The sequence below is a fragment of the Bactrocera latifrons genome, unplaced genomic scaffold (genome assembly GCF_001853355.1).
Source record: "Bactrocera latifrons isolate USDA-ARS-PBARC rearing strain unplaced genomic scaffold, ASM185335v1 scaffold_236, whole genome shotgun sequence".
In the NCBI taxonomy this organism is placed as follows: domain Eukaryota; kingdom Metazoa; phylum Arthropoda; class Insecta; order Diptera; family Tephritidae; genus Bactrocera; species Bactrocera latifrons.
In genome coordinates, this window is record NW_017535919.1 from 161,164 (window position 1) to 185,454 (window position 24,291).

The 24,291-nt window shown below is 34.9% G+C and overlaps 2 protein-coding genes across 6 annotated transcripts in view; one reads left to right on the plus strand and one right to left on the minus strand.

Annotated features, from left to right (window-relative positions):
- The window catches only part of LOC108968996, an 86,399-nt gene that overhangs the window by 52,388 nt on the left and 9,720 nt on the right, over positions 1–24,291 (plus strand). The gene's annotated exons all lie outside the window — the stretch shown is intronic.
- LOC108968995 (protein suppressor of hairy wing) lies at positions 15,003–19,991 on the minus strand. The gene is made up of 3 exons (XM_018933425.1): positions 18,150–19,991; positions 16,897–17,989; positions 15,003–16,818 (listed from the first exon to the last, which is right to left on the minus strand). Exons 1-3 carry the CDS (start codon positions 19,833–19,835, stop codon positions 16,223–16,225), a joined length of 3,375 nt encoding a protein of 1,124 aa, XP_018788970.1. The 5' UTR covers positions 19,836–19,991; the 3' UTR covers positions 15,003–16,222.

The window sequence follows — 24,291 nt, forward strand, 5'->3', positions numbered from 1 at the left end:
AATTTCTTAGCATGTGATTTATTATTACCGATTTGAACACGTACGAAATTCTGAGAGGCACTCGAAGCGTGGCAATCGCATTTCCTTTTCAGTTGGACACTCTCTCTGATCCTCAAATTGATATGAATTAAGGTTCCCAATTTCTTGCTCACGATATCTACGGAAGTTACCGATTTTCCATGCCATAATTGGAGAAGTTCAAGCAATTTAGCGTTGGAAGTATAGAAAATGTAAACTCTTAAAGGACTCTAGAATTTTCCGTTAAATAGCGATAGTTTTTAAAACATCGTATATTTTTTGGCTCATAAATCTTTGCAGATTAAAGTTTCTTTTAATGTTGGTTTCATTGTTGGAGGAAATAGTGGCCTTTAAACCCACCCTCTCCAGCTCTATATAATAGACGCCAACAGTGTAAATCACTGATATCGCTTGTATACTGATTTACTTTGATAATCTATTTGAAGATGATTGACATATTATGGAACAGCGTGATAAAATGAACATGTTTGATAAGAAGTTTTTTATTCATTTTGACTTATTACGAAAGAGCTAATTTATAACGTTAAATTAAATTAATTGAAAAGTAAACAAATACAAAATTACTAAAGCACACGTTAATTTTCGGCCCCACCGTAGCAAGAATAATAGAAACTCCACAGAGTTAAAGGTCCTTTCATAGAAATTAAAAAATGTAAAACACAATTTCCTCTGTATTTTATAAGGTAAAATAGAAATGATATGATAACTAACAAAAATTAGGTTAATAACTTGAGGGTCTCAAATTTTATACACATATGAGTCAGCAGCGAATATGAATACCATTATTTTCTTAAATAATTTACTAAGATATATATGATATATACGGTAAAAATACTAAAAAACAGAGACCGAACCATTCCTTTTTCACATGGTTAAATGAAATTTATTTGCCGGACAGGCACCAATATACATATTAGTGTATACCCATGTAGTAAGGTCTCTCTCTCTAACGTGTTATTGGTTTTTATGTTTTATGTTTTATTTTTAATCTTAGATTCGACTTTCATACTTTAATTGTCATCATATTAGGATGGAATACCTAGTGGTTTTGCATAATCCACTTAGTATTTATGTAATATTAATATTTGTAAGTAAGAGCGACAAGAACACTCTTTTACTTGGGATAATGTTGAACTCAAAAGCGCAAAGAATGCTTCGCTATTTTCGGAGTCTTAAAATGGTGTTCGATGCATAAATTAAAACTACTTTAGGAAAACTTGTGAATGATTCGTCTTTTGTACATTCTATACCGATGTAAATTGTTACGTATACGCCATGTACAAAAATAGAAATAAAAACACGTATACTACCTAATGGCTTCAATTACGAATATTTAAAAAGAAATAGCATTATACCAGATGTGTTCAAAAGATAATATTAATTCTAAAGTTTAAAATTTCGCGGATTTGTGAATTCTTTGATTATGTTGATATATGGTATATAGTAGTGGCGGATTCAGAAGCGGAAATTTATTCAGACTCGAAAAAATGGCGGCAAAACTGAAAGTTGACAAAGAAAAACCAAGAATCTGCAGCCAACAAACAAAACGTGAAAATTTTTGCGAAAAAATTTTTGAAAACTCGAGAAGAATACTACAGAGTCTCAGTGTACATTCCTCTGTTGGATACAAGCGGCTAAGTTTTAAAGACACGCTTTTCTAAAGAAATATTGGATGGATTTCAAATAAGTTTGCTGCGACCAGAAAAAGAAATGGAAAATCGTACTGACTGCTTGATAGATATAGTTTTTGGATAATAACAACGTCGGGCTACGTTTGAAGCTCAAAGGTAAACTTGATTACTGACACTGCCATTGGGGGCAGAAGTAAAAGTCAAAAGACAACAAGTTACCGACTACTGCATTGGAAACGTTGAAGAACTGCGATAGAACTAAGTATATCCCAATTTTATTCATATTGCGTTTTTCTACTTTCAAAAATAAAGAGAACCTTAATGGCTTTACAACCATATCAAGTGATAAAAATCGAGTTTGAGAAGCTTTGCAACGGTTGAAGGAAGCACAAACATACAAGATGCGTTCCAAAGTAAACAGGACATCTATATGTTGACTGGTGCGTTAGAATCTGCTATCTTTATGTATTGTCCAGTGAAAATTTCATGACATTTCATGGAAGTGAAGTTATTGAGTTTTAAGTGTCAGTGTGTTTGTGTTATCGGTGCGAAAATGAGCTTCGAACAATGAGCCAACATTAAATTTTATTTTAAAATTGGTAAAACTTTTACCGAAACTTTTCAATTGATGAAACAAGTTTATGGCGATGATCGGCTCCCCGTATTCACCTGATATGGCACCGTGCGACTTATTTCGGAAAATTTGCATTTACCTATGCACCGGAACACTGCCGGCCATACCGGTCAATGAGCTAAAACACTCGTTCGATATGCTTTTGGATCGTGCAAAAAGCTGTCTTGAAGCAGAAGGGACTATTTTGAATAAAATAAATTGATTTCGCTGAAAAAACATTTGTTCTGTTTTTTTTATAGTCCTGTTTACTTTGGAAAACTCCTTGTAAGAGGAGTACAATCGATTGGGGACTATTTTGAAGCCCAAAGCATTAATGTTCACAAATGAATCGAAAATACGCTTAATTTTTAACGCGCCTCGTATGTTTTGTTACTTCTTTAATTTTATAATTTTTATTACACTTTCATTTATTTTTTTTTTCTCCCTCCGAAATAAGCATTGCAACACAATATTTAGTGTATACTGTAAGATTTAGTCTCTGCAAATGTTTTAATATTGAAAAAAAAACAGTATTCATTGAATTAAGCGATATATAAAATATAATTAATTTTATTTGTATTATCGAGTACGATATGCATATTTTTTGTTAGCTCCTTTATGTCCTTAATATACTCTCGTAGTATTTTAAATCAGTGAAGGAAATCAAGCACAGCTTTGTGCTGTCACTTCAGTGATTTAAAATTTTTATTGTTATAAAATATTTGGTTATGTGGAAAATAGTTATAAAAAATCAAAATCCTTAGTGACCTATACCAAAAATTAGAATGAGCTTTGTTAACTTTTTATAGGTCACCAGCATTAATACTGATTCCCGTTAATGCCTGGGAAAGTGTAGAGCGAAATATAACATTTAAAGCTTCCATCCACCAAAAATTTCACTGAGAATTCTCACGTCGTACGGAAAATTTGTGGAGAATTCAAAAATTCCTAAAATCCTTATACTTAAGTATGGTACGAAGCGAAATATGTATATGAACAAAAACTCGTAGATGAGAAGTATCCATAATAAGAGAATATTCCCTCTCGTTTGAAAACATAAGAGTGCATCTTGAAAAAGATAGAGAATTTTTTTTTGTTAAGAAAATAAGTTCAATTTCGTTTAGTGTTCCACAATTTTGCGAAAATATACGTATTTATATATTATATACATATACTATCATTGCTCTGACGCTATGACAATGCAAATTTTACACTTACAATTTAGGGTTTCATGTAGTATATTAAAGTTGTAATTTATAACGAATCGAAAGCATATCGGTGAGAATTGTAATTTCGTAAACTCATTTTTGTATGTAATCCAACAAAAAAGTGTTCAAACAAGTGTAAAAGTTTATGACTTTATGATTTTGCGATGGGCAAGTTGACAAGTGGATAAGTTGTGAGTCCTGTAAATATATTATACACAACTATATGTATGTTCACATTTGTAACGCAACAGAACGTCCAATCTCACCCTGCAGTAGTTGTAATTAATTTAATTAGCTTGCGTCATTAAAATAGCCGCTCAGCCAAGCGTTGGTTTGACTGATTAAATCACTGAGCATTCATATTCCTATGAATTCGGCGCAATCGGTGCATTCGAGTGCACAGTTTATCATTGGCAGGAATAAATCCGACGCATTACACTGACGATTCCATGGAGGATTGACTGGTTCAATAAAGTGAGCAATATTCGCTGGCAATCACCTCCACTATCGCCAGCCAATTTTTATAATTCAACTTCAATTCCCAATGCATCAAATGTGTGCACCATGTGTTGCATGCGTCAAAATGTATCTGTAATTTTCAATTCTTTACAATCGAGTGCACGTTGGACCATAAGGCGCCATGATCATTATGGATTTCAATTAATTCATGTTTTCCGCTGTTCTCGCCATTGTCTCGTTCATTTCATTTATGGATGCATGTTATTTACATACAGACACAGTTGTGTATGTATTATATTGTACGGCAAATTAGTCTTAATATATTTATATTCGAATACAAATTGGTAGCTGTTAGCAATTATGAATGTCTAGTCCATTTATTGATGATTCTACAAGGTCTCGAATCGATTATGAAATCAGTTCGATGCGCAAAACGGAATTCATTTAACTGATTGCATTGAGCTTGCACTAACAACCAAAAAATAATTATTATGGATTTCAATTCCACTCTTTCCCTAGAGGTATGCTCTCAATAAAGCCTGAGAGCAACTAATAACTAATACGATAACAAGGCCTTACCTTTTGATAATTTTAAGAGGGGCCGATCTGTCAAAAAGATCTAAGAAAGTAACTATGGAACAAATGTTTAATCGATTAATTAAGACATTGTTTTAAAGCTACCACCCCGTCCTTAAAAAAATAACATCCCCAAATCCTTTTGCAATTTTTTGAACACTTCTAAATTAACCGGATCTGCTTCCAATCGAGAAAATTGGCCGTAACCTCTGTAAGATGATAATATGGACGGCTTATGGCCGAGTTATACTCGTAGAAGAAACTTTATTGTCGAGGTGACGTTTTGCATTTTAGTTTCGAAGCCGGTTTACATTTGTTGCTTTCTTCACTTATGGAGAGTTTAACATTTTACACTTCTTTTGTTCAATCACCTTTGGCTGGCTAACCATTCTTTAACGAAAGATGCCTTGATGTGGCATTTGTCACAATTAATAAAGGCTAGCGTCCGCATGTGTGGTTATACAAAATACGAAAAGCCTTTTTCGACTAATATTATTTTATAAAGAATTTTTTAGACCAATAATAGCAGAATTTTTTAGACCACGTTCTCCTGTGGTTAACGTTTTTGTCATATTGCATTGTAATTAACCGTTCACGGCGAACATTAAGAGGAGATCAGTCATTAAGGCTGCCATGCGTTTTTACATGGATGCTATTTGTAAAAAAACTTGGCAACCAGGACTGATTTTCTATCACCGGTACCCCTTAAGAAGACGGAAATATTAACGCTGGTATAAGAATCCACTGAATCGGAATTTGAAACTCGATTAAGCAAAATTTGCCTACAGTTGATATTTAGCAAAAGAATTAATTTAAATTTTTTATTTTTATTTCAATTTGTAGCAAGTGAGTATATTAATTACAAAGTTGTTAATAAATAGCATGTGGCACTTAAACTTATAAATGAATCAAAAATCAAATCTTCAACAATACTATACAATATTTTTAATTATCAATACTTTTAAGCCCAACTTTAATTGACACTAATTGTTGCAAAAATTTTTGGTTAATCCATCTTAAGCTAATACAACTAGATTCGACGGTTTTCCTACACGTGACAAACCACAAATGTACGTTATTTGGGCCTTGGGGTTTATTTGTCGTCATTGCAAAAGCTAAACAAACTGGAAACTGTAGCCTCCTGAAGGGTATCGTAGAATCCGATGGTATCATTGGAATACGTGGCAACAGGATCACTTCTCTTTTAAACTTTTCAGTTAGAATAGTTCCTTCAAGAATATTTCCAGTGATCTTTTTGATAACCAAACGTGTACCATTGCTTAATCGAGGTTAATTCAAGAGAATAATAGGTGAACTAATCTTTAATCGAAGATTATGTGGTGGCACGCCAGGTATATCTAGTGATTTTAATAATTCAATTTACACTTTCATTTTCATTAAGAACAGTATCGATTGAATTCAAAATGACATCACATCGTCGGGTAACAATTGTTGTACCTGAAACTTAGCTTCGTTAACATCAACATTTTTGGCTGCCAAAATAGTCCGCTCGCTGAACCAGTTCTGATTCATTTAACTACTCTGTATACGCGGAAAAATATTCTTAATCAGTTCATTTTTCCCTTGTAGAGTCTTGCATAAATTGTGTGGCAATTTAATGCGCTAATATCTAATAATTTTTCGGAAAATAATTTGCGGATGGATCATTTTGTAATTATGAGCGCATGTTTATGGTCAAACTTGCATTAATCTCATCCGCGAAAATAGAGCGAATCATAACCTGTAACCGGAAAGTTTATCATTGTCGTTTTGCATAGTTCTATGCAATCCTTCGAGTGAATATTTATGTGCCATTGTGCACTTATCCCAAATTATAATGAACTCTTCCAAAAAACTACAGCTATTCCAATATTCTTTTTATGTGCCGTTCTGTCCCCATCTAACAAAGTAGCCGTAATGCCTGACGATGCAACTGCCAATGCGATTTTCTGTTGCGCACGTATAATGGCAAGAATCAACGATATTAAAAATGTCTTACCGGTCCCATCTGGTGCGCCCATGAAAAACAAAAGCCTTGTTCAGCGGCAAATAACTTGCAATGAAATAATATTGCGATTATAAATTATGATGTAAGCTCTTTCAATTTGGATCAAATTGCATACAATGTGAAAATCAAATTTAAAATTGATTCACTAGTTTATAAGTTGTAATATTAAATTTTTTCCTGTCTTTGATTCTTCATTTTACTATAATGTATTTTTGGACGCTACTCTCTTTAAAAAAAAATTTGATGTGAGCAACAATCGACTCGATAAAAGAGAATAGTTTTATTTTACTAATTTATTTTAGCAGTATAATAGCCAATTCGTAGCGATTTGATATGTATCATTTTCGTTTTTAATTGGGCGATTATTGCAGCCATATTTTCCAGTGAGCTCACGGCTTAGTTTGTACACTTCACTTAAATTGATCTTACGAGCGGCATTTTCTGCTTCACACGCTTTGCTATTGGAAAAATTTCACTTATCAGCGCAGCAGACTGCTTAACTAAGTACTTTATGAAGTAACCAGTATTGACTATCATACATGATTTTTAAAGTCATGTGAGGTGGCTCGTGAACTTTGAGTTTTCCTCCGCGATCTATAATATAGTATTAATATTGGTGTCGCTATTCCAGGAATGTTTGTTTTTCTTTCTTTTTTTTTTTTTGTCCAGTTTCAGCCTTGATTCGCAAACATCGAGGAAAGGTGACTTGACGTTGCGCCAAAGAATGTTCACATCTTGAGTCGTGCTGTTATTTAGTTGCATATGATTTTTGAGGAACTTAACAAGCGCTGTCTATTTATTATATTTTATTTTTGGCAAATACTATAACTTGTATTCTTATTTTTAATATAGTCAAGAAATGATCAAATCCAAAAAAGGGACTTCTAAAAGTGCGGACATCTAAGCTTCGGCGCCAAGTTTTCCTGTTGCATAGATCTGCCAATTTGATTTCCTGTGCTTAAACACATTTACAATGGCATAAGCGGCGTTGGTGTTTCGATTAAAGATAAAATGTTAAAAAGTTAAATTGTTCCCAGACTAAGTGAAGTTTAAAACCCCAATTACGGTTTTCAACCCAACTGCACTTTGATTGATTTTGTTTTTTTAGTCGGTATTATCGATATCAATTGAATTTTGGTTTATGTGTTGTAAATTAAATTTTTTTGTGCCATCACGAATTTTAAGATATTAAGTTAGGTTCCTCTGGCTGACTGTCACGCCGTACATAGACCAAATGGTCCTTTGTAATGTCAGATGGACGTGCTGAACATTACATGGTGCAGGACGTAAACGATTGTTACGAGGTTTAATGTATTTTTAATATCTAATTCTGATTCTTCATTCAGTCACTTGACCTGTCAAGCTCGTTAGATAACTTAGCCCAGTTCTAGATAAGGACCTAAGCAGGAGGAGATGCTCGAGTGTCTATCTCATACCTACTTCCTTGCACTTTCTACATGTCATCGTTAGTCATGCCCATACTGCTCGATTGTGCTGCCAGTAGGTCGTGACCTGTGACTAGGCCAAAAACCGTCTAACGGTTTTTTCGAGATCGCACATGATCATGGCGATTTTGCATTCTCTCCTAAAGCATTCCATCCCACCTTGATCCATCCTTCAACATTCTTCCGTCAGCACATCAGAATTTTGCCTTTGAAGGAGCCGCAGTGCGTCTCCCGTACGAGGTATAAGCACTTCCTTACCTTGAAGCTTTATCACTGAGAGACGTCGTCCTTAGACTTGATTCGGATTTTGACTCCGTTCAGCCACTTCTCACCATTAAGGAACACACTTAACAACGTCTCCTGTGCAGTTTGCCCCAAAGGGTTGAGCGTCTCGATTAAGTGTATCTTGGCTACCTTAATGATCGATGCTGCCGCCCTGAAGGTTGACAGTGCCTCCCAGCGTTTTACACGTACCGACAGATACTTCATTAGCAATGGCAGAAATAGCTAAACATATTTTCGAGGCGTTTCCTCCTGTTCAGTCATTTGTGTTTTATTTACTGCCAAGAAATATAGTGTTCATGATCTTTAAAAGCACATTTTCTGACAGTAGATTGAACGACATTGTGGATTGCTTCAGTCCAAATTTAAAACTTCTTGATAACTTTCATCTATTAGTATAAAATAAAAACAAAATTTATACGAAAATGACTTATGAATAAGCAACAAACATTGTAATTGCCAATTAAGCTGGAAGTTCCAATGAATTTGAGTAATTTCGAAGACTTAATATAAATCAAAACTAAAGTCCATTTTAATTATTATTCACCATTTCATGAGCAAAAACTGAATTGAATTCTTATCGTTTTTCGTTTACAAGTTTTCAGCAGTTTGATTATCTGCCAAATCTTCTTTTTTAAGTTGGCAACACCAAAGAAACCTCGACTAATAGCGGGATTCTGTAACCAATCTGCAGTCTTTATTTGAGACATTTTGAGGTAAAGTCAAAAACTGTGACTAGTTACTATTCACTAAACAATCTCTAGCGTTAGTCCCAAAATATTACCTCAAATTTGAGACCTGATAGTTGGCAGGTCACAAAACAAAAAAGAACTCTTGCCATTTGGAATATACTGAATAGAGATTATCATAGATATTAATTAACTCAACCCCGAAAAGGTTAAAAATAAATCAATTTTATATAAACTTCGAAAATATTATAAAACAAAGTAAACATATATTTTTATTTTTATTGATAACTAGCTGACACCGCAGCCGTTGTCCTGCGTGAAATTATTTGTTTTGAAATGAAAAGATGTAACGTTGCTTGATAAACCATATTTTTTGGTTTCTGTTTCGGTGTACAGAAAAGATGGTTTTCAAACTCGTGAGCACGCCAGGTATATCTGAGTGTGAAAAACATAGCACTTCCAAACTTAGCAACCCAAGTTGTGTCCTGTTGATCGTCACCTCAAATGCAATTTTCACTGAACTGAAATTTCAAACCATTGGAACTCAAAGGATATTCGATAGGTGCATCATAATCAGTCGGATTCCATTACACAGTTTCGGTGCATGAAGATTGCGAAACATAATAACGACAGATCCAACTTTAAGACGCGAATGATGCGGTGGCATACCAAGCCTCTACAAAGAATTTAGAAACTCCACTGGATAATTCACGGCGTCGTCTTTATTGCCAAGACGATCGATCGATTTGTATGAGCGCAAGTCTCCCGGAATTTGACTTTGAATCTTCTAGTTTACGTCAACATCATGGGTATTTTTGGCAGCTAAAATTGCTCGTGCACTCAAGGAATCATAGTTACAATAATTTGGCCAATGTCCGAGCATTCGTGATGAGTTGATCTTTCGTGAATTGATAAACGCCGAATGGAATTGATATCAAACCACCGGAAGTATCAACCGGAATTGACCCATTTCTAATTTTTAGCGAAGACGATGTAAAATGTCTTTGACAATGTTGTTTTTGTTCGTTGGCTTACTTCTCCAAAACTTGCATTCCGCACGCATGTCATCGCATCCTGGGAGTGCTTCTTGCCTTGCCTTACCTTGGGCTGCCATACGTTGCTCGCAAAAAAAACGCCGACCGATATTAGGGCGACCTCTTCGTGCCTCCGTAACAAATTTCAATCTGCAATTGAGCACTTTGCGTGAAACACACATATGTAAAGTTTTCACTGAATAATTCTCAATAATTTTTCTTTTCAATAGCTGGAATAAAAAAGCAAGCTACGGAAATTGAACGATTCAAATAATTCACAAATCAAAATATTGAAAAACAAAACAAACAAAAATTAGAAAAAAAATATATATGGGAAAGAGTTACATTTAGGAACAATCCAATTTTCCGATTTTTCCTCATGAAAAGTATAAGGTATTTTTATTTTTAAACCTTCCCCGATCCACAACGAATAACCTCTGAAAATTAAGATTGATGCCGCCGTTCTCTTAGCTTTACTAACAAACATTCGTTCCTTTGTATGGGAAAAGACAAGGGTTGGTTTTAGGGGTTTCCCGGAAATTGTTCGAAATTCCGTAAAACCATCCTCGAACCTCGACGGCCACATTAAAAAAAGAATTATCAAATTTGGTACAGTCGTATGAAAGTTATGAGCGTACATACATTTTGGCGATTCATTTTTATTTACAAAGATTATGTTTTTTGACTATGTTATAGAAAATTTAATATTTGTTTTCGACATAATTATTCTCATTCAAGTGTAAAAACATCTCTGAATAATGAAATGTAATAGATTTGTGACTTTCACTTACAGAATAGCAAAATCGTCTCAAGTCTCAAATATTTTCGCTAACTTAAAATCTCAAATTTAGAGACTTGAGACTGTATCACAGTACAGACGCGCACGGTAAAAGTAGTTTATGTTCGTAATACCAAAAAGGAGTTGGTGTGGTCTGAAGTTGAATTGTTTCAGCTTCAATTGGAGTTGAAGACCGTAATATTGCTATTATTTAGTTAGTAAATTGATTGCAAAATGTAAAGTTAGAAAACCAACTTCATCTCCATTTAAAATGCTCAATTGATGACCGCGTTTAAGTTGGTGGACTCCAGCTCTTTTAAATGCCATTTTGAATTCCGCAAAGTTCCCGCCAAACGAGCAGCAAACAAAGCAAAGCTAGCCAATATGGCAAGAAGCAAGGCAAAACAAAGCAACTGGAATTTGGCTGGGAGATGAATGTGTAAAAAAGAGCGCAAACCTGTCTGAGGGCCATTTGAATTTTCAAAAGAATGAATGAGCGCGCAAATACGTTCCACAAACGAATAAGGCTAGGGAGTAATGCGAAGAACACAAGCACCGACGCAAGCAATCGACGCAAGAAGAAGCACAAAAGCAGATTAAACAAAACCAATGGTCAAAGTTAACGACCGCAAAGAATGTACAATAATAAAAAAAACACTGCAAATGAAAGAAGCAGTTGAGGCACAAATTCGCGCATACATACAGATGTAAAAACAAACATATACATATACTCTATTTGCAAACACGTATGCATGGCTAGAATAAATGTATGTATATTTGTTTGCATGTGTGCATGTTCAAGAACGCAAGTTATGGCTCAAGCTGGTTTTTGAGAATTCTACGAGAAAAGTCAGCGAAGTGAGCTAATTTTAAAGCCACTGATGAAATGGAAGCGGAGATTGCGTTGCTTTCACAAATACATACAGACACAAAGGCATGTATTTGCAAAAAAAAACATGTTTACTGGTCTTTAAAGCGCACCTGATCAGAAGCACACATCTATCTTTTTTGACCACATGAGGCCACATTAAAACATATGTGTGTATAAAGTGGATAGGGCAACAACGGCAGCCGCGACTCGTCGCCAACGCGCTGACGAACGGCACTGTCGTCAGGGCGTATACGCGATGTTTTTCTTCAAACACACTCACGCGCGCATACATATGCATTTGCCGTTATTTGCGCGTTCCACTTCATTTCACAGTTGTTTGTGACTTTCGCCGTTTCCTCTCCACCTCATTCGCTGTCAATTAGCCTACTGCTTTTCGTTTTTCTCACTCTCATAAGCTCCTCTGCATTAATTGCGTTTTAGTTTCGCAACACAACAAGCAAATACATGTATGAACATGTATGTATGTATGTATCTATGTATATATTTCAAGCGCGAGTCCATTACCAAACACACACGCGCAAGCGACAAGTGAAAGCAAACAGCGACACCTTGGAGTAGCCTCTAGCCAATTGGCAGCCGCACAACACGACGTATGCGCAACTTGAACTGTGTGATGTACTGTGCTTTGGGTACCCCAGAGGTCTGGTGAAGAACAAGCGCTGCTTGAGTGCCACTCGAGTTCTAAGTGTCACTATCTTGCACTGTGCGCTTTGTTTACTCATTTCGTTGCTTTCTTTCGTTTTTGGATTATTTTTCATACTTTGTTGTTTTGTTAAAAATCAAAAATTCAATGTGCAATGATTTGTGTACATAGATGTGTGAGTTTATGAGTGCGTGGAAGTGATGTCATTTAAGGCCTACGCAATTATAAGCACCCAAAGTGCCAAATGTCGCATTGCCAACCAGAAAGCTGTACATATGTACATATATATATATCCGTACATACATTTATAATTATATAATCGATTTACATATCTACATATACATACAAATGTACACATCCATATGTACATCTCATACGAGTATATAAGCCGTCTGCTGTCGTTTTTATATACAATATTTGTATATGTAACTGGGTGATACCATAGAATAAGTTTGTTTGCTTATAAATTACTCAGCACAGCAGTTTTCGTATGAGCAACGCTTGCATAATTTTCGCAAAATATACAAAATATGCTTTAAGAATTGTTATTTTGCAACTACTTAGCGAAAAGGTCGAGCAATGAAAGCGAAATTAATGCATGCATATGCACATACATATGTATGTATTTATGTATGTCTGTATGTATATTCTTGGTTAATTTGGAAATCACTTGGAAATTCCGATTTCCGGCAACTCAAATGCTTTAATGTAAAATATTTACAAAATTGACAAATTCATTTAAATGCTTAAAATTAATTGTTGAATGATTTAATAAATTTAACTAATTTATTACTAAGAATGCCAACTTTGTATGTACATACATACATACATATGTAAGTACATGATATTCCCCATTACTGACAGTACGTCCCATAACCGGACATCAGTACGTTCCAATGGTCGAACATGAACACTTTTGTGGTTCGATTAAATTGTCTCTGATAACCGGACAATATTCCATAAAATATGCTAAGAAAATTTTTTACAATTTGTGCAAATTTTTTGTTATTCGCGTTTTTTTATTTTATTATTATTAATTTTGTACATGCTTGTTAACTGTTATTGATGTTGTTGTCTGGTGGCTGGGGTCTAAAATTGTTCGTCACCTCTCTTGAAAAAAATTGGAAAGACTTCAGTTATTTTTGATTTAGGGAAATTGTTTCGAGGATATTTATTTAAAATATATTTGTATGTTCATAAGTTAAAAAAAGATTTGTCTTAATAAACAGACTTTATTCTATTTTTTTAAATACATAGTTTCGATATATAAAACAAATCGTTATCATTTGGTTTTTCAAAATAAGTGCCCCTTAGTAGAATAGAGTCATGCCAAAGATTAATGCAACAACTTCATTTCATCCACAATGGCTTCAAAAGGCCTTCTGGACGAGGTGCATTCTCTCTCTAGCTTGAACTGATTGTTTACCGAAAATGCTGTTTTCCATCTTTGGAAGCGCACCAAACAAAAATTATTCCAAAAAACGTAAGGCTGAAGTTGGCTTTTAAAAAATTCAATAAGATCAGCTGTTGTCGTCAAACGACATTACTTAGAGAACGAAAACTTTCCTAACTCGAATGAACATAATCCACAAAAAAACTTCGAGTTATGGAAGGAAATTTTTATGAAATTTGACTTCTATTGCCAATTCAGAAGTTCGAGTTATGGAAGTTCAACTGTAATTTACATAAAGATGAGATGCTTTGATATAAGTTTGGCGTCGACTTGCTTCAGACCCAAACACACAACCCAAAATTGTTGAGTCAATTCACAATTTGTTTGAGACGAGATGTTTACTGCTAACGTGACAAATTTCGTGACCCAAATCGTCACTTCTTCGTTGCATTAACGCAACTATTCTCATGTACTCGTAATAAACTGAGGACTGCTGCCTACTCCTATGTGGCAAGCTGTCGGCAAGCTCATGACAAATTAGTTATTCTCTAATAAAAAGCCCACGACAGCAATCTCCTAGCTTTAAATACAATAAAAGAGCAAAAACATTATTTTGTACAAACAAAAATTGTAGAAAAAATATAATCTATTGAATCGCTTAAACTTAACTAAATATAAACATACAATAAAAATATAATAACAGTTCTACCCAAATTTATTATGTTCCTTTCTTTATTATTGCATCTCATAAAAGTTCTTTCATTTGTTTTTCTTTTCAATCCGGTACCAAAGACTTATGATTTGAGTTTAGCTGTCTAGTAAATAATACTCAAAAATACTCACTTGTCTTCTACGTCCGATATAGTCGTTGTAGCGAGGAAAACTCTTTCTCAAATAATTTTTAAAGGGTGAAAATAAAAATTTATAGATTTGATAGTCTGTAGTAGAATAAAAAACCGTTCGTTTCGTGATATCAGCGCGCCAAACCTATTAAGCGAATCCTTCTAATTTCATTTAGACGAATACCGCGAATAAAATGAGTTAAATTAAATTAGTAATTTAAGAAGTTAATGATCTTAAATTATGTATGTAAGAATGTCGAAACTCGCAAGATAAATTATAACATCAGATATTGCTTTGTTGTTGTCGCTGTAATGATCCAATTGCTTTTTTATTTAGTTTTTGACAATGCCGTCGAAATCTTCCAGTTATTTTGAAGTAAAACCCTCAATTCAAGGTACCCACCCCCCTTAAGAGCGAATGTCGTAAGTTTACAGACATATGTATGTACATAAATGAAAAACACGGCTCATTACAAATCATGAGTTTATTAAATTTTAAATTACTGATAGCTACAAACTAAACATGTATTAAGCATTGAAAAAATTGTATACCATATGTAATATACATACATACAACTGGCATACATACAAGTATGTAAGCGTATGTGTGTGTAGTATATGCTGGGGGTTGAAGAGAGCAATTTCTTTCAAACAGCTGTGTCGTGGATTGAGCGAATTTTATCCCTTACTCCACGACAACTGTGACCTTTGCATCTGCCAACAAGGAATCGGACATTTGCAAAGTACCACACACACTCAAACACGTTGTCATATTTCGCACCAAGCCGAAATACTCAACTAACCGCGGATGTAGTGCGTTCATTTTGTCTTTTAAGTATTCTCTTTTCGTTTTAACTACGATGAACTTAATTTAAGTCTACCAAGAATGCATTGAAATGGTTTAATTATAGTTTTTAAGAAAAATAATTGATAAATTGAGCGTTTAGTTATACTCTCTCTTTAAAAAATTAAAACTATGTTTGCATTATAGTTAAGCTGCGCCAGTCTACAGCGCTTGAGTGTATAAAGTAATCTAAAATTAAGACGAACTTAGAAATATCATTTTAGTTTAATGAGTATAATATACATAAATGGTATGCATCGTGTGTTACAGTATTCATGCGCAGTGTAGCGCTCATCCTTGACTTTTTTGCTTTTAAATAACTCAAAAGAAGTGAGTTGCAACATAAAATGAAGTAAATTTAATAAATTGAATTTGTTCATGGAATATCGTGGGCACTATAACAAATTTTGTGTAAATTCAAATAATATCAAATGGGGGTTTGTGATTGAAATAAATTATGAAGTAATCAGTAGTATCAGTCAACCTAAGTATTGGATTAACTTTAAATGTGTATAAGCTCAACAACAGTTTCAACAGCTTAGAAATGTACTAAACAATTTGTTTTTCTGTTAACTCAGGCGAGGTCCTTTAGTTGAAATATTTTTGTGTTTTGGACAAAAGTACACACATATATTCGCACTTTATATTTGAAGACAGTGCCTTGCTTACGACATGATATTTGTCACTATTTTATGTATAAATATATTATTTGAGAAAGCTATATATCTAACGATGCCTTAGCTAATTACGTGTATGGTTATCTCCTACTCCCAGATAACCGTTATAAAATTGTAAAATAATATTCTGTGTTTTTAGTTCCATTTGAAATGTGAAATGTGCAAGTCTTTAAATTTCTGTTTTTTGTCCCAACACAGAGAAATAGCTCGATATTTTTCGCTCACTCTTTGTGTTTTTGCTTAGTGGTGCTGAGACCGCACCAACCAACGTAGTCGCATTTTCCTTTTCAGGCATTGGCTCATCTGTCATACCCACATCGTCCTGCATTTGCATTGACACAGTTACGGATACCTGTTGCACACCCCTCGATTGTGCGTGCTGTTGGAGCTGGTGGGGTAAATCGATGTCAACACCGTTCTTCAAAGCGGGCGATGTCCTCGGTGTTGATTTTCCACGTCTCTGTTTTTTTATTTCAGCAGGTTTCACAATAGTTGTAGTAGTTGCTGTTGGTGTGGGTGACAACTCTTCATCATCTAAATCGTCGGTTTTTAAGCATTGCAATATTTGTTCTTGTATTTCATCAATTAACTGTTGTTCCTTTACAATTTCGTCCACTGCAGCTGGTTTTGTCTTTCGTTCGTTCTTCTTACGCTCAGGTTTTGTGTCGCCTCCATTTTCGACATGTTCACGTTGTATGTGAGTACGCACATGTGCGCGGGAAGAGTAGCAACGTCCACAAATTTCGCATTTAAATGGTCTTTCACCTGAAAGAGCAAGCAAGAGAAATCAAGAGGACATTAAATAATTTTTGTTTGGTAAAAATTTGAATTAGCGAGAATTACCTGTATGTGTACGATGGTGAACCTTGCGGTCAATATTACGCATGAAGCGTTTGTCACAATAATCACATTTATAATTCTTTTCGCCCATGTGTGAACGACGATGCACAAGGAGATTCTGATTTGCTCGAAATGTTTTCTGGCAGATTTCACATACGAACGGCTTCTCGCCCGTATGTACACGCTTATGTATTTTTAAATCGGTGCTGCGCACAAAAGCTTTCGAACACTCGGTGCAAGGATAGCGTCGATCATTAGTGTGATGGCGTTGATGTAGCCTGAGGTCTTGTTTGGTAGCCACTGGTAATCCACATGTTTCACATTTGTATGTTTTCACTTTGAGATGTCGCATTTTATGCTCGATTAGACGTCTTTTAATGCGGAATGTTTTCCCACATTCTTCACAACTGAACGGCTTCTCTCCTGTGTGCAAACGCTTATGTTCAGCCAACCGTGTTGACTTACTGAACGATTTTGGGCACTGATTGCAAGCAAAGCGTAACTTTTGTGTCTCGGAGTAGCAAGTAGTGCGCATTACATGTGCAATGGGTTTGCTGGTTCCCACCTTTTCATCTATTGTCGATTCGAGGTCAAGAGAAGATTTAACTGAGCATTCAGGAGACGAAGATTTCGATTTGGTAGCAGTTTTACACAGTAAGACTGATTGTTCTTCCACAACAGCAGGAGCTTTCTTTTTACGAGTTCTCTTGGCAGTGGGCTTTGGAGGGATTTTTATTTTTTCTGCTGTTTTTCCTTTTTGTTTTTTAATTTCAGGAGCCCTTAGAGAGGTATTAGCCTCTGACACTACCTCTTCTATATTAGCGGTGAAATTCGTGCTTGCAGCATCCTCTACTATACCAGTCAAAGTTTTGACGTCTGATTCGGTTATATCTGTTTCCATCGATGATACTTTGCTAACGGCAACCAAATTGACTTCACTTGGCGTTGTATCAGCTCGCCCTGCTGCAGGGTAAACTGCGGGATGCAATTTAATTGCGTCATCGGTGTTACTTTCACCTTTATTATCATTTTCTTGTGAACTGACGTCTTTTGTTGCTGCAGCACGTTTCTTTGGCGACGATCGTTTCGAAAATACCTGCAATTACAAATTATTTAATCTCAATAATAATGCCTAGTGAATTGTTTTGTTTTCCATTTTTAAACGACATTTTTGTATTACGAGTTGAAATTTCCACATAATACATATGTATGTACATATTTATATAGGAAACGAAATCCTGATTATGTTTACTTACCGACCGGCGTTTTCTTTTACGCTTTACAACAGGTTTCTGTTCTTGACTGTTCCCATCTTCAACCGTTTCTGCACAAGTTTTATGTGCATTTTCATTATTACCACTCTCGGTAGCATGCACCTGTTGCTCCGCTTCCGACTGCGCATGCTCCTCAACCCTTAGTTGCTTTTCATTGTCATCCACTACTTCCTTTGAATTATCTGCTTCGCAAATTGTTTCATTCAAAAATGTTTTTTCAATAACCACTTTTTGCTTGTTAGCCGTATTTGATGTTGACTCTTCAACTGTCTTGTCTTCCTCTGGGGGGGGCGTTTCTGGTACTTGCACTGAAACTGTCGCCGGCAATATGTCATTATTGTCCACGTTTTGTGACACTGGTAGTACTACCATTACAGGCGAAGCTATCATTGCTTCTATGCTAGCTTTTCGCTGTCTCTCAATGGCTATAGCGGCTGCACTGATTTTTGGAAGTTTCTCTCCTGCACCGCACAGCTCAACCTTTATTTCGGACTTCGGCAACACATCTATTTCTTTTACCGGGCCAGAAAATAGTTGATGTTGTTGTCGCAAATGTTTATGGAATAAATCCAGTGTGGCATATTTGCACTCACAGTGGCCACAAATCAGGAAAAGTTTTTTGCCATTCAGAATAAAAACATTCCCACATGATTCTAGTGTTGCATCAACAGGAATTGGTGACATTGAGTGTGCACTTGAATTATCATCACAACACTCTTCATGGTTTGGCTTCATTTCCGTCTTAACTACCACCTCTAGCTTGTTGTCCTGCGCTTGCGCTTTGCTTTCAGCCTGTTGCTTCGTTTGTGTGCGTGGACTTTTACGCGCCGTTATTGATGAGGCCACGTCTTCTTCCTCCTGAAAGAGTTTATGTGCATTATGCAAATGTTTTGCGAACGACGTCATATCGCCGTAACGTAAGTCGCAAAAGCTGCAATTAAATATAAGTTTTTGCTGCTCCTCGTACACATAAATATTACCGCAGGATTCGGTTTGACAGGAAGGCGTGACCAGCGATGATGCTACGGAGCAAGTAGAGGGAACCCGATTTCGTAGGGGTCGTTTATATGTTGCTGTAATATCATCATGTTCGGCTTCGGATTCCGTACTCGCACCACCTTTTTCTATATTTCTACAAGCAATTGTCTTTTTAATCGTTGAATCTGACTTTTGTGTTTGCTTTGGTAAATCACTATGATTCGAATATTTGCTATCTGGAATTGATGAGGCAGATGAACAAGATGCTATTGAAGCTTTACTGCTTACACTAGCACAACTTGAAACACTGCGTTCACGCAATTTTTTCGTGGATTTAGTCTTATTCCCATCTTTCGGAAGAGCTGTTAAATGTAAGTTTTTCCCTATTAATTCAGGGAAACGTATACGTTGCGCTTCCAACTCCGCTTCTTCATCGCTGCTAATCGGTACTAATGTCGCATCATCATCATCTTCCTCCAGAAGATCCGTTTCAGAATCATCCTCATCAGTGTCTTCATCGTCCTCCTCATCATCATCACCGCTACCATCTTCTTCAACGACTACATTCTTACCATTCATTTTCACAATTTTGTTTTTCTGTTTGCTATTGTTTTCCGCGTCTTCCTCGTCGCCATTATCCGGCGCTTCCAGTTTTATGGGTACATGCTCTAGCAGTGTGTTGATCATCATGTTAGCTCTTATTTAACACCTTCACCTACGGTTGCTCTACTCTACTTTACTCCGTATCTTTTAAATTATCATTAAATACAAATTTTATATATTTTTATAAATCTTATATATGTTTTATTAGCGATTTTATTAACAACTTTAGCGCTGCACACTAATTTCTCGCACACAGCAATATATTCTACTGACGCCGCTTCTTTTCCACAAAGCTGTCAACTTTTTGCCTCAATTGCTCTTTTGTTGTTGCTTCTCTTATCCACTTTGCTTTGCTCAATATTCGCTGGCGCGCAGCTCATTTGTACAAACAGTACAACTCTGTTATTAAAAATTTTTCGCAAACCTTTGTTAGGCTCGTTTGCGCAATGCAAGGGTGAGCGAGATGGCTGCTGAATATACAAACAACCATTGGGTAATAAAAATGACTTTGTGGAACGTAAATTGTCGAAAGATTTTGACAAATGGAATGAATGATCTCAATGGAATGAACGAACATAGAGGGCGCATTTGGTGAATATTTGGAAAGATAACTGAAAATTAACTGAATGTGAACAAGCAAGTAAATAAGAATTTATAAAGAAATTAAATAAACTGTCTCAAGCAGTTCATACTTGAAACACTATAAAATGTTCCATACATAATAAATGAAATTATGCATGTGTTTGTAATGTTTATATATCGACTATCCCTTTTCTTCTGTCAGGTTGCAAAAAATGAGAATGGATTGCAAACTAAACCGGTTCATAGAAAATCCATATGAATATGCCAGTGTATGCGGATTACACGAGCTTTTGCTGAAATTCTCTACACCATACGCATAGTAGAACTGAGCTATGTGTGTTTTGAAGGATTTTGATTAGTATGGTAATGCAAATCATATGGACCAAGTAGATTTATTGTCTACGCTGTTAGCATGCGTAACCTGTGGCTCCGGTATTTTAGTATGTACTTGTGCAGTTTGACAATGCAATACTTGTATCTGTAGCGTTTAATATATAAGTCGTTAACTAGTACAAATGCACATAATTACATAGCATTGACTCATAAAATTCAGGCGAACCTACATTACGCATACGCCCGGCACTACAATATTAAGAATATACTGTGTAGTAAATTATCAATAAATAAACAAATTTAATGGTTAACAATATCCAACAATTTTTAAACAGACATACATACATATGTATCTAATTTCACATTTGCTTGTTTAAAAACGTTAACGTTAAAATTCTCCAAAAATTTGCATGATAAAAAATTACAAATTTTCAATTGCTTTCGATTATTTCGGATTGCATTAATTATTTAAATCCCTATCCACAGTTTAATGCTGTTAGATTATACATGTGAAATTCTCCATTAAGGACAGCTCATGTAACCGAACAGTAATCGTTAAAATTGACATACAAACCCAATTCCTATAACCAGTCGGTCCAAATTATATCTGATTAACTCATAAAGCGTCTAAAGAAAATTGTGTACAATTAATAGCTCAATTTTTTTTTAAATTCCTATTATTTTGAGTAGTTTTACAACAGTTTTTTTAAGCACAATACGGAAAACTATTGACTTACGCTGGCGCCCTCTGGTTCAACGAAAACTATTGGGTTATTCATTCATTCATATAAATAATTTTGTTAAATATAAAATATTTAATAAATTGCAACTTCTAAGTACTTTTTATTACATAACCAGAATATAAATATATAGACATAAATATGTACATTTAGACATTTCTTACCGGCCTTAGATATAGCATTATATGTTATTTGCATAATATCGCTACTTTTTTACAATTTTGTCAATTGTTGAAAAATGATTGATGAACAATTAATAATAATTATTTCAGATTGCATTTCATTATACCTAATACGAGTATTATGGTCATTGAATGAGATCTTAAAAAAGTACTCATTGGTCGGTCTTACTGTAGCTGCAGTTGCGCCCTTACAGGTTTCTGAAAAACGTAGTCTTGTTCAATACATAACCATAATTGAATGAAGAATGAATTCTAAACACATCGCTTTCAAAACCCCGTTGTAATTCTGACTAAATAAATCATGCGCCAATCTACATCTAGGTACATATGTATGCATTTACTTCACAACATAATAAAAATGGCAACATGAATATGAGAAAATGATAAGGAACTGGAAAGGGATACAAGGAAATTAAAATAGCGCCACAAATTCAAGCTTTTATGTACATACACACTGAATATATACGGAATTTGTGTAGAAAGGAAAAGCTATTCTTCATAAACATGTGAAACGTAGTCATATAATAAATTAACGTTCAGGAAATTAGAATGGAATATTTTATATATTATAACATAGTACCCAATCTTCGACGACAGACCAAATGTAATGTAAGCAAGTTCGCATAAGTTGAGCACGAACATTTGAATTAAATATGAGGACGAGAAAAAGCATAATGAAGAAAATAGAGCGTCGGGGCTGGTTTTAAATGATACTAATTTCATTAGTCATTTCACCTATTGATGTCTCACAAATGCGTCGATTGCGGCAGTGTGATAACAATTTAAAGTATTTGTCGTTGGTTTTACTTTTGGGTAGATTTGTAATCTGATAACCTCTAAACTCAAAATTTCGACCTTCTTTTGAGAGCCCATATTGCTGATGAAGACCTTCTTAGATATAGAGTGAAAGAAAAATACCCCCAAAGTAAAGTAGAAAAATCACTAAAAGCCATGAATTAGCTTCCATTTTCTATGCGCCTTCCCAGGAAGTAGGTGTGAAACTAAAACAAAAACCGCTGGTATTATACATATGTATGTATATAAGACATATAGCTATTGACAGCCAATTTACTGTCACTTTTCTCATCGACAATATACCAATAAAAACAGAAAAACTATTTCTGTACACATACGATATGTTAGTTAACTTTCACTTAAAGAGAATGGCGAGTTCTGCTGTGTGGGGCTTCAAAAGTACGTTTGGGGGCAATTTTTACCGCAATCGCTAACAGTAAATATGTTTATTTACAGTTGATTGTATATATTTACATATACAGGTATGTGCATATGTGCGGTTTCTACCAAGGTCATTCGAGGGGTTTCGCTTTGTCAATGCTTGCTGCATTACATATATTGGGGAGCATGACTAAATCTCCACAAATTATCTCACTGTGTGTGAAGGAAAAAGCTCGAACATTTTCATGTATATTTGTATGCGCGATGTTATTGCTGTAAAAGTATAAATACATACAAACGTGTCCTTAGTCCCCTTCAGAGTTAATCCGCAAAACATCAACGGTTCGGAGAAATTTTGTTTTGGAGAAATTGGTATTGGGTTTTCCAAAATAAAAACAAAACAAAAATATTGTGTGTATTGGGCACGGTTTCAGTGTTTGCGAATAGAATATTGAATATTTACTTGTAGCCAAGCTTAACTGCTTATCGCAAGTAATACGTGCTTACAATCACATATGCATACACTTACGCAGTATAAGTATATATTGCTTAAAAAATCAAATATTCGAACTGTTTAACTTTATAGGCAATGAGGATGGTGCCAAAATTAACAGTTTTTAGGCTTTAGATTGTAATTTTTCCTTTGAATCGCAAAATACATAGGATAGAGTGATTTTTGGAATAACACATCGGATAAATGACCTCCAAGTGTTTCCACTTGGAGCCTGTTGCAATAGACCTGTGATTTTAAATAACGTAAAAAAGGAAATCTACAGTGGATTTTGGTTTGTGAAATCATTTCTAAGGTCTCAATGTTTTACGTATCGCTTTATTTCCCTTTCTTAGCACATTTGCTGCTCTCCATTACATTTCTTACATACGAACACACTTATGTATACCTCTACAAATAACATTAATTGGTAAATACTGCTGCTTTAAAGACCTTTGTATTTGACCTCAGCTCTAAATCAGTGCGGTTATCAGTAAATCCGTTGTAGCTATTTTTTCGATTTGCTACGAATTTCCCAGTCAGGTCCCACATATTCATTTAAAAGAATGAATTATAATCGGCACTTCATAGCATATCTATTAAGATTCCACTAACAACATATTTACTGAAATTCAAAATGAAAAATTAATAAAGTTTTTGAATGGAATATTCATCGATTGATCTTTTTGAAAATACATTTTTATAAATTTGAATTCTTCATGAAAAATATCAACTTTGTCACATACAGATATTATTAAAGCAGCGTTCGAATAACGCGGCCAGTTTCATATCGTTCCTATGAGAGAGCGACATTTTTTCTATGAAAAAAAAATGCCTTGATAACACTGGTTTACAGCAAAAATGTTCCATGAATGCCACTATCCAATTTGTATGTGGATTCGCTCGCTGATTTCGAAAATCGAATAAATTTTTTTTTAAGGAAACGTTTTTGAGATATTTGCAATTTACCGTTATTCGACCAAAAAAAGGTGTCTTCATTTAATCATGTATATCTCACTGACCAGTTGAGCAATCTTACT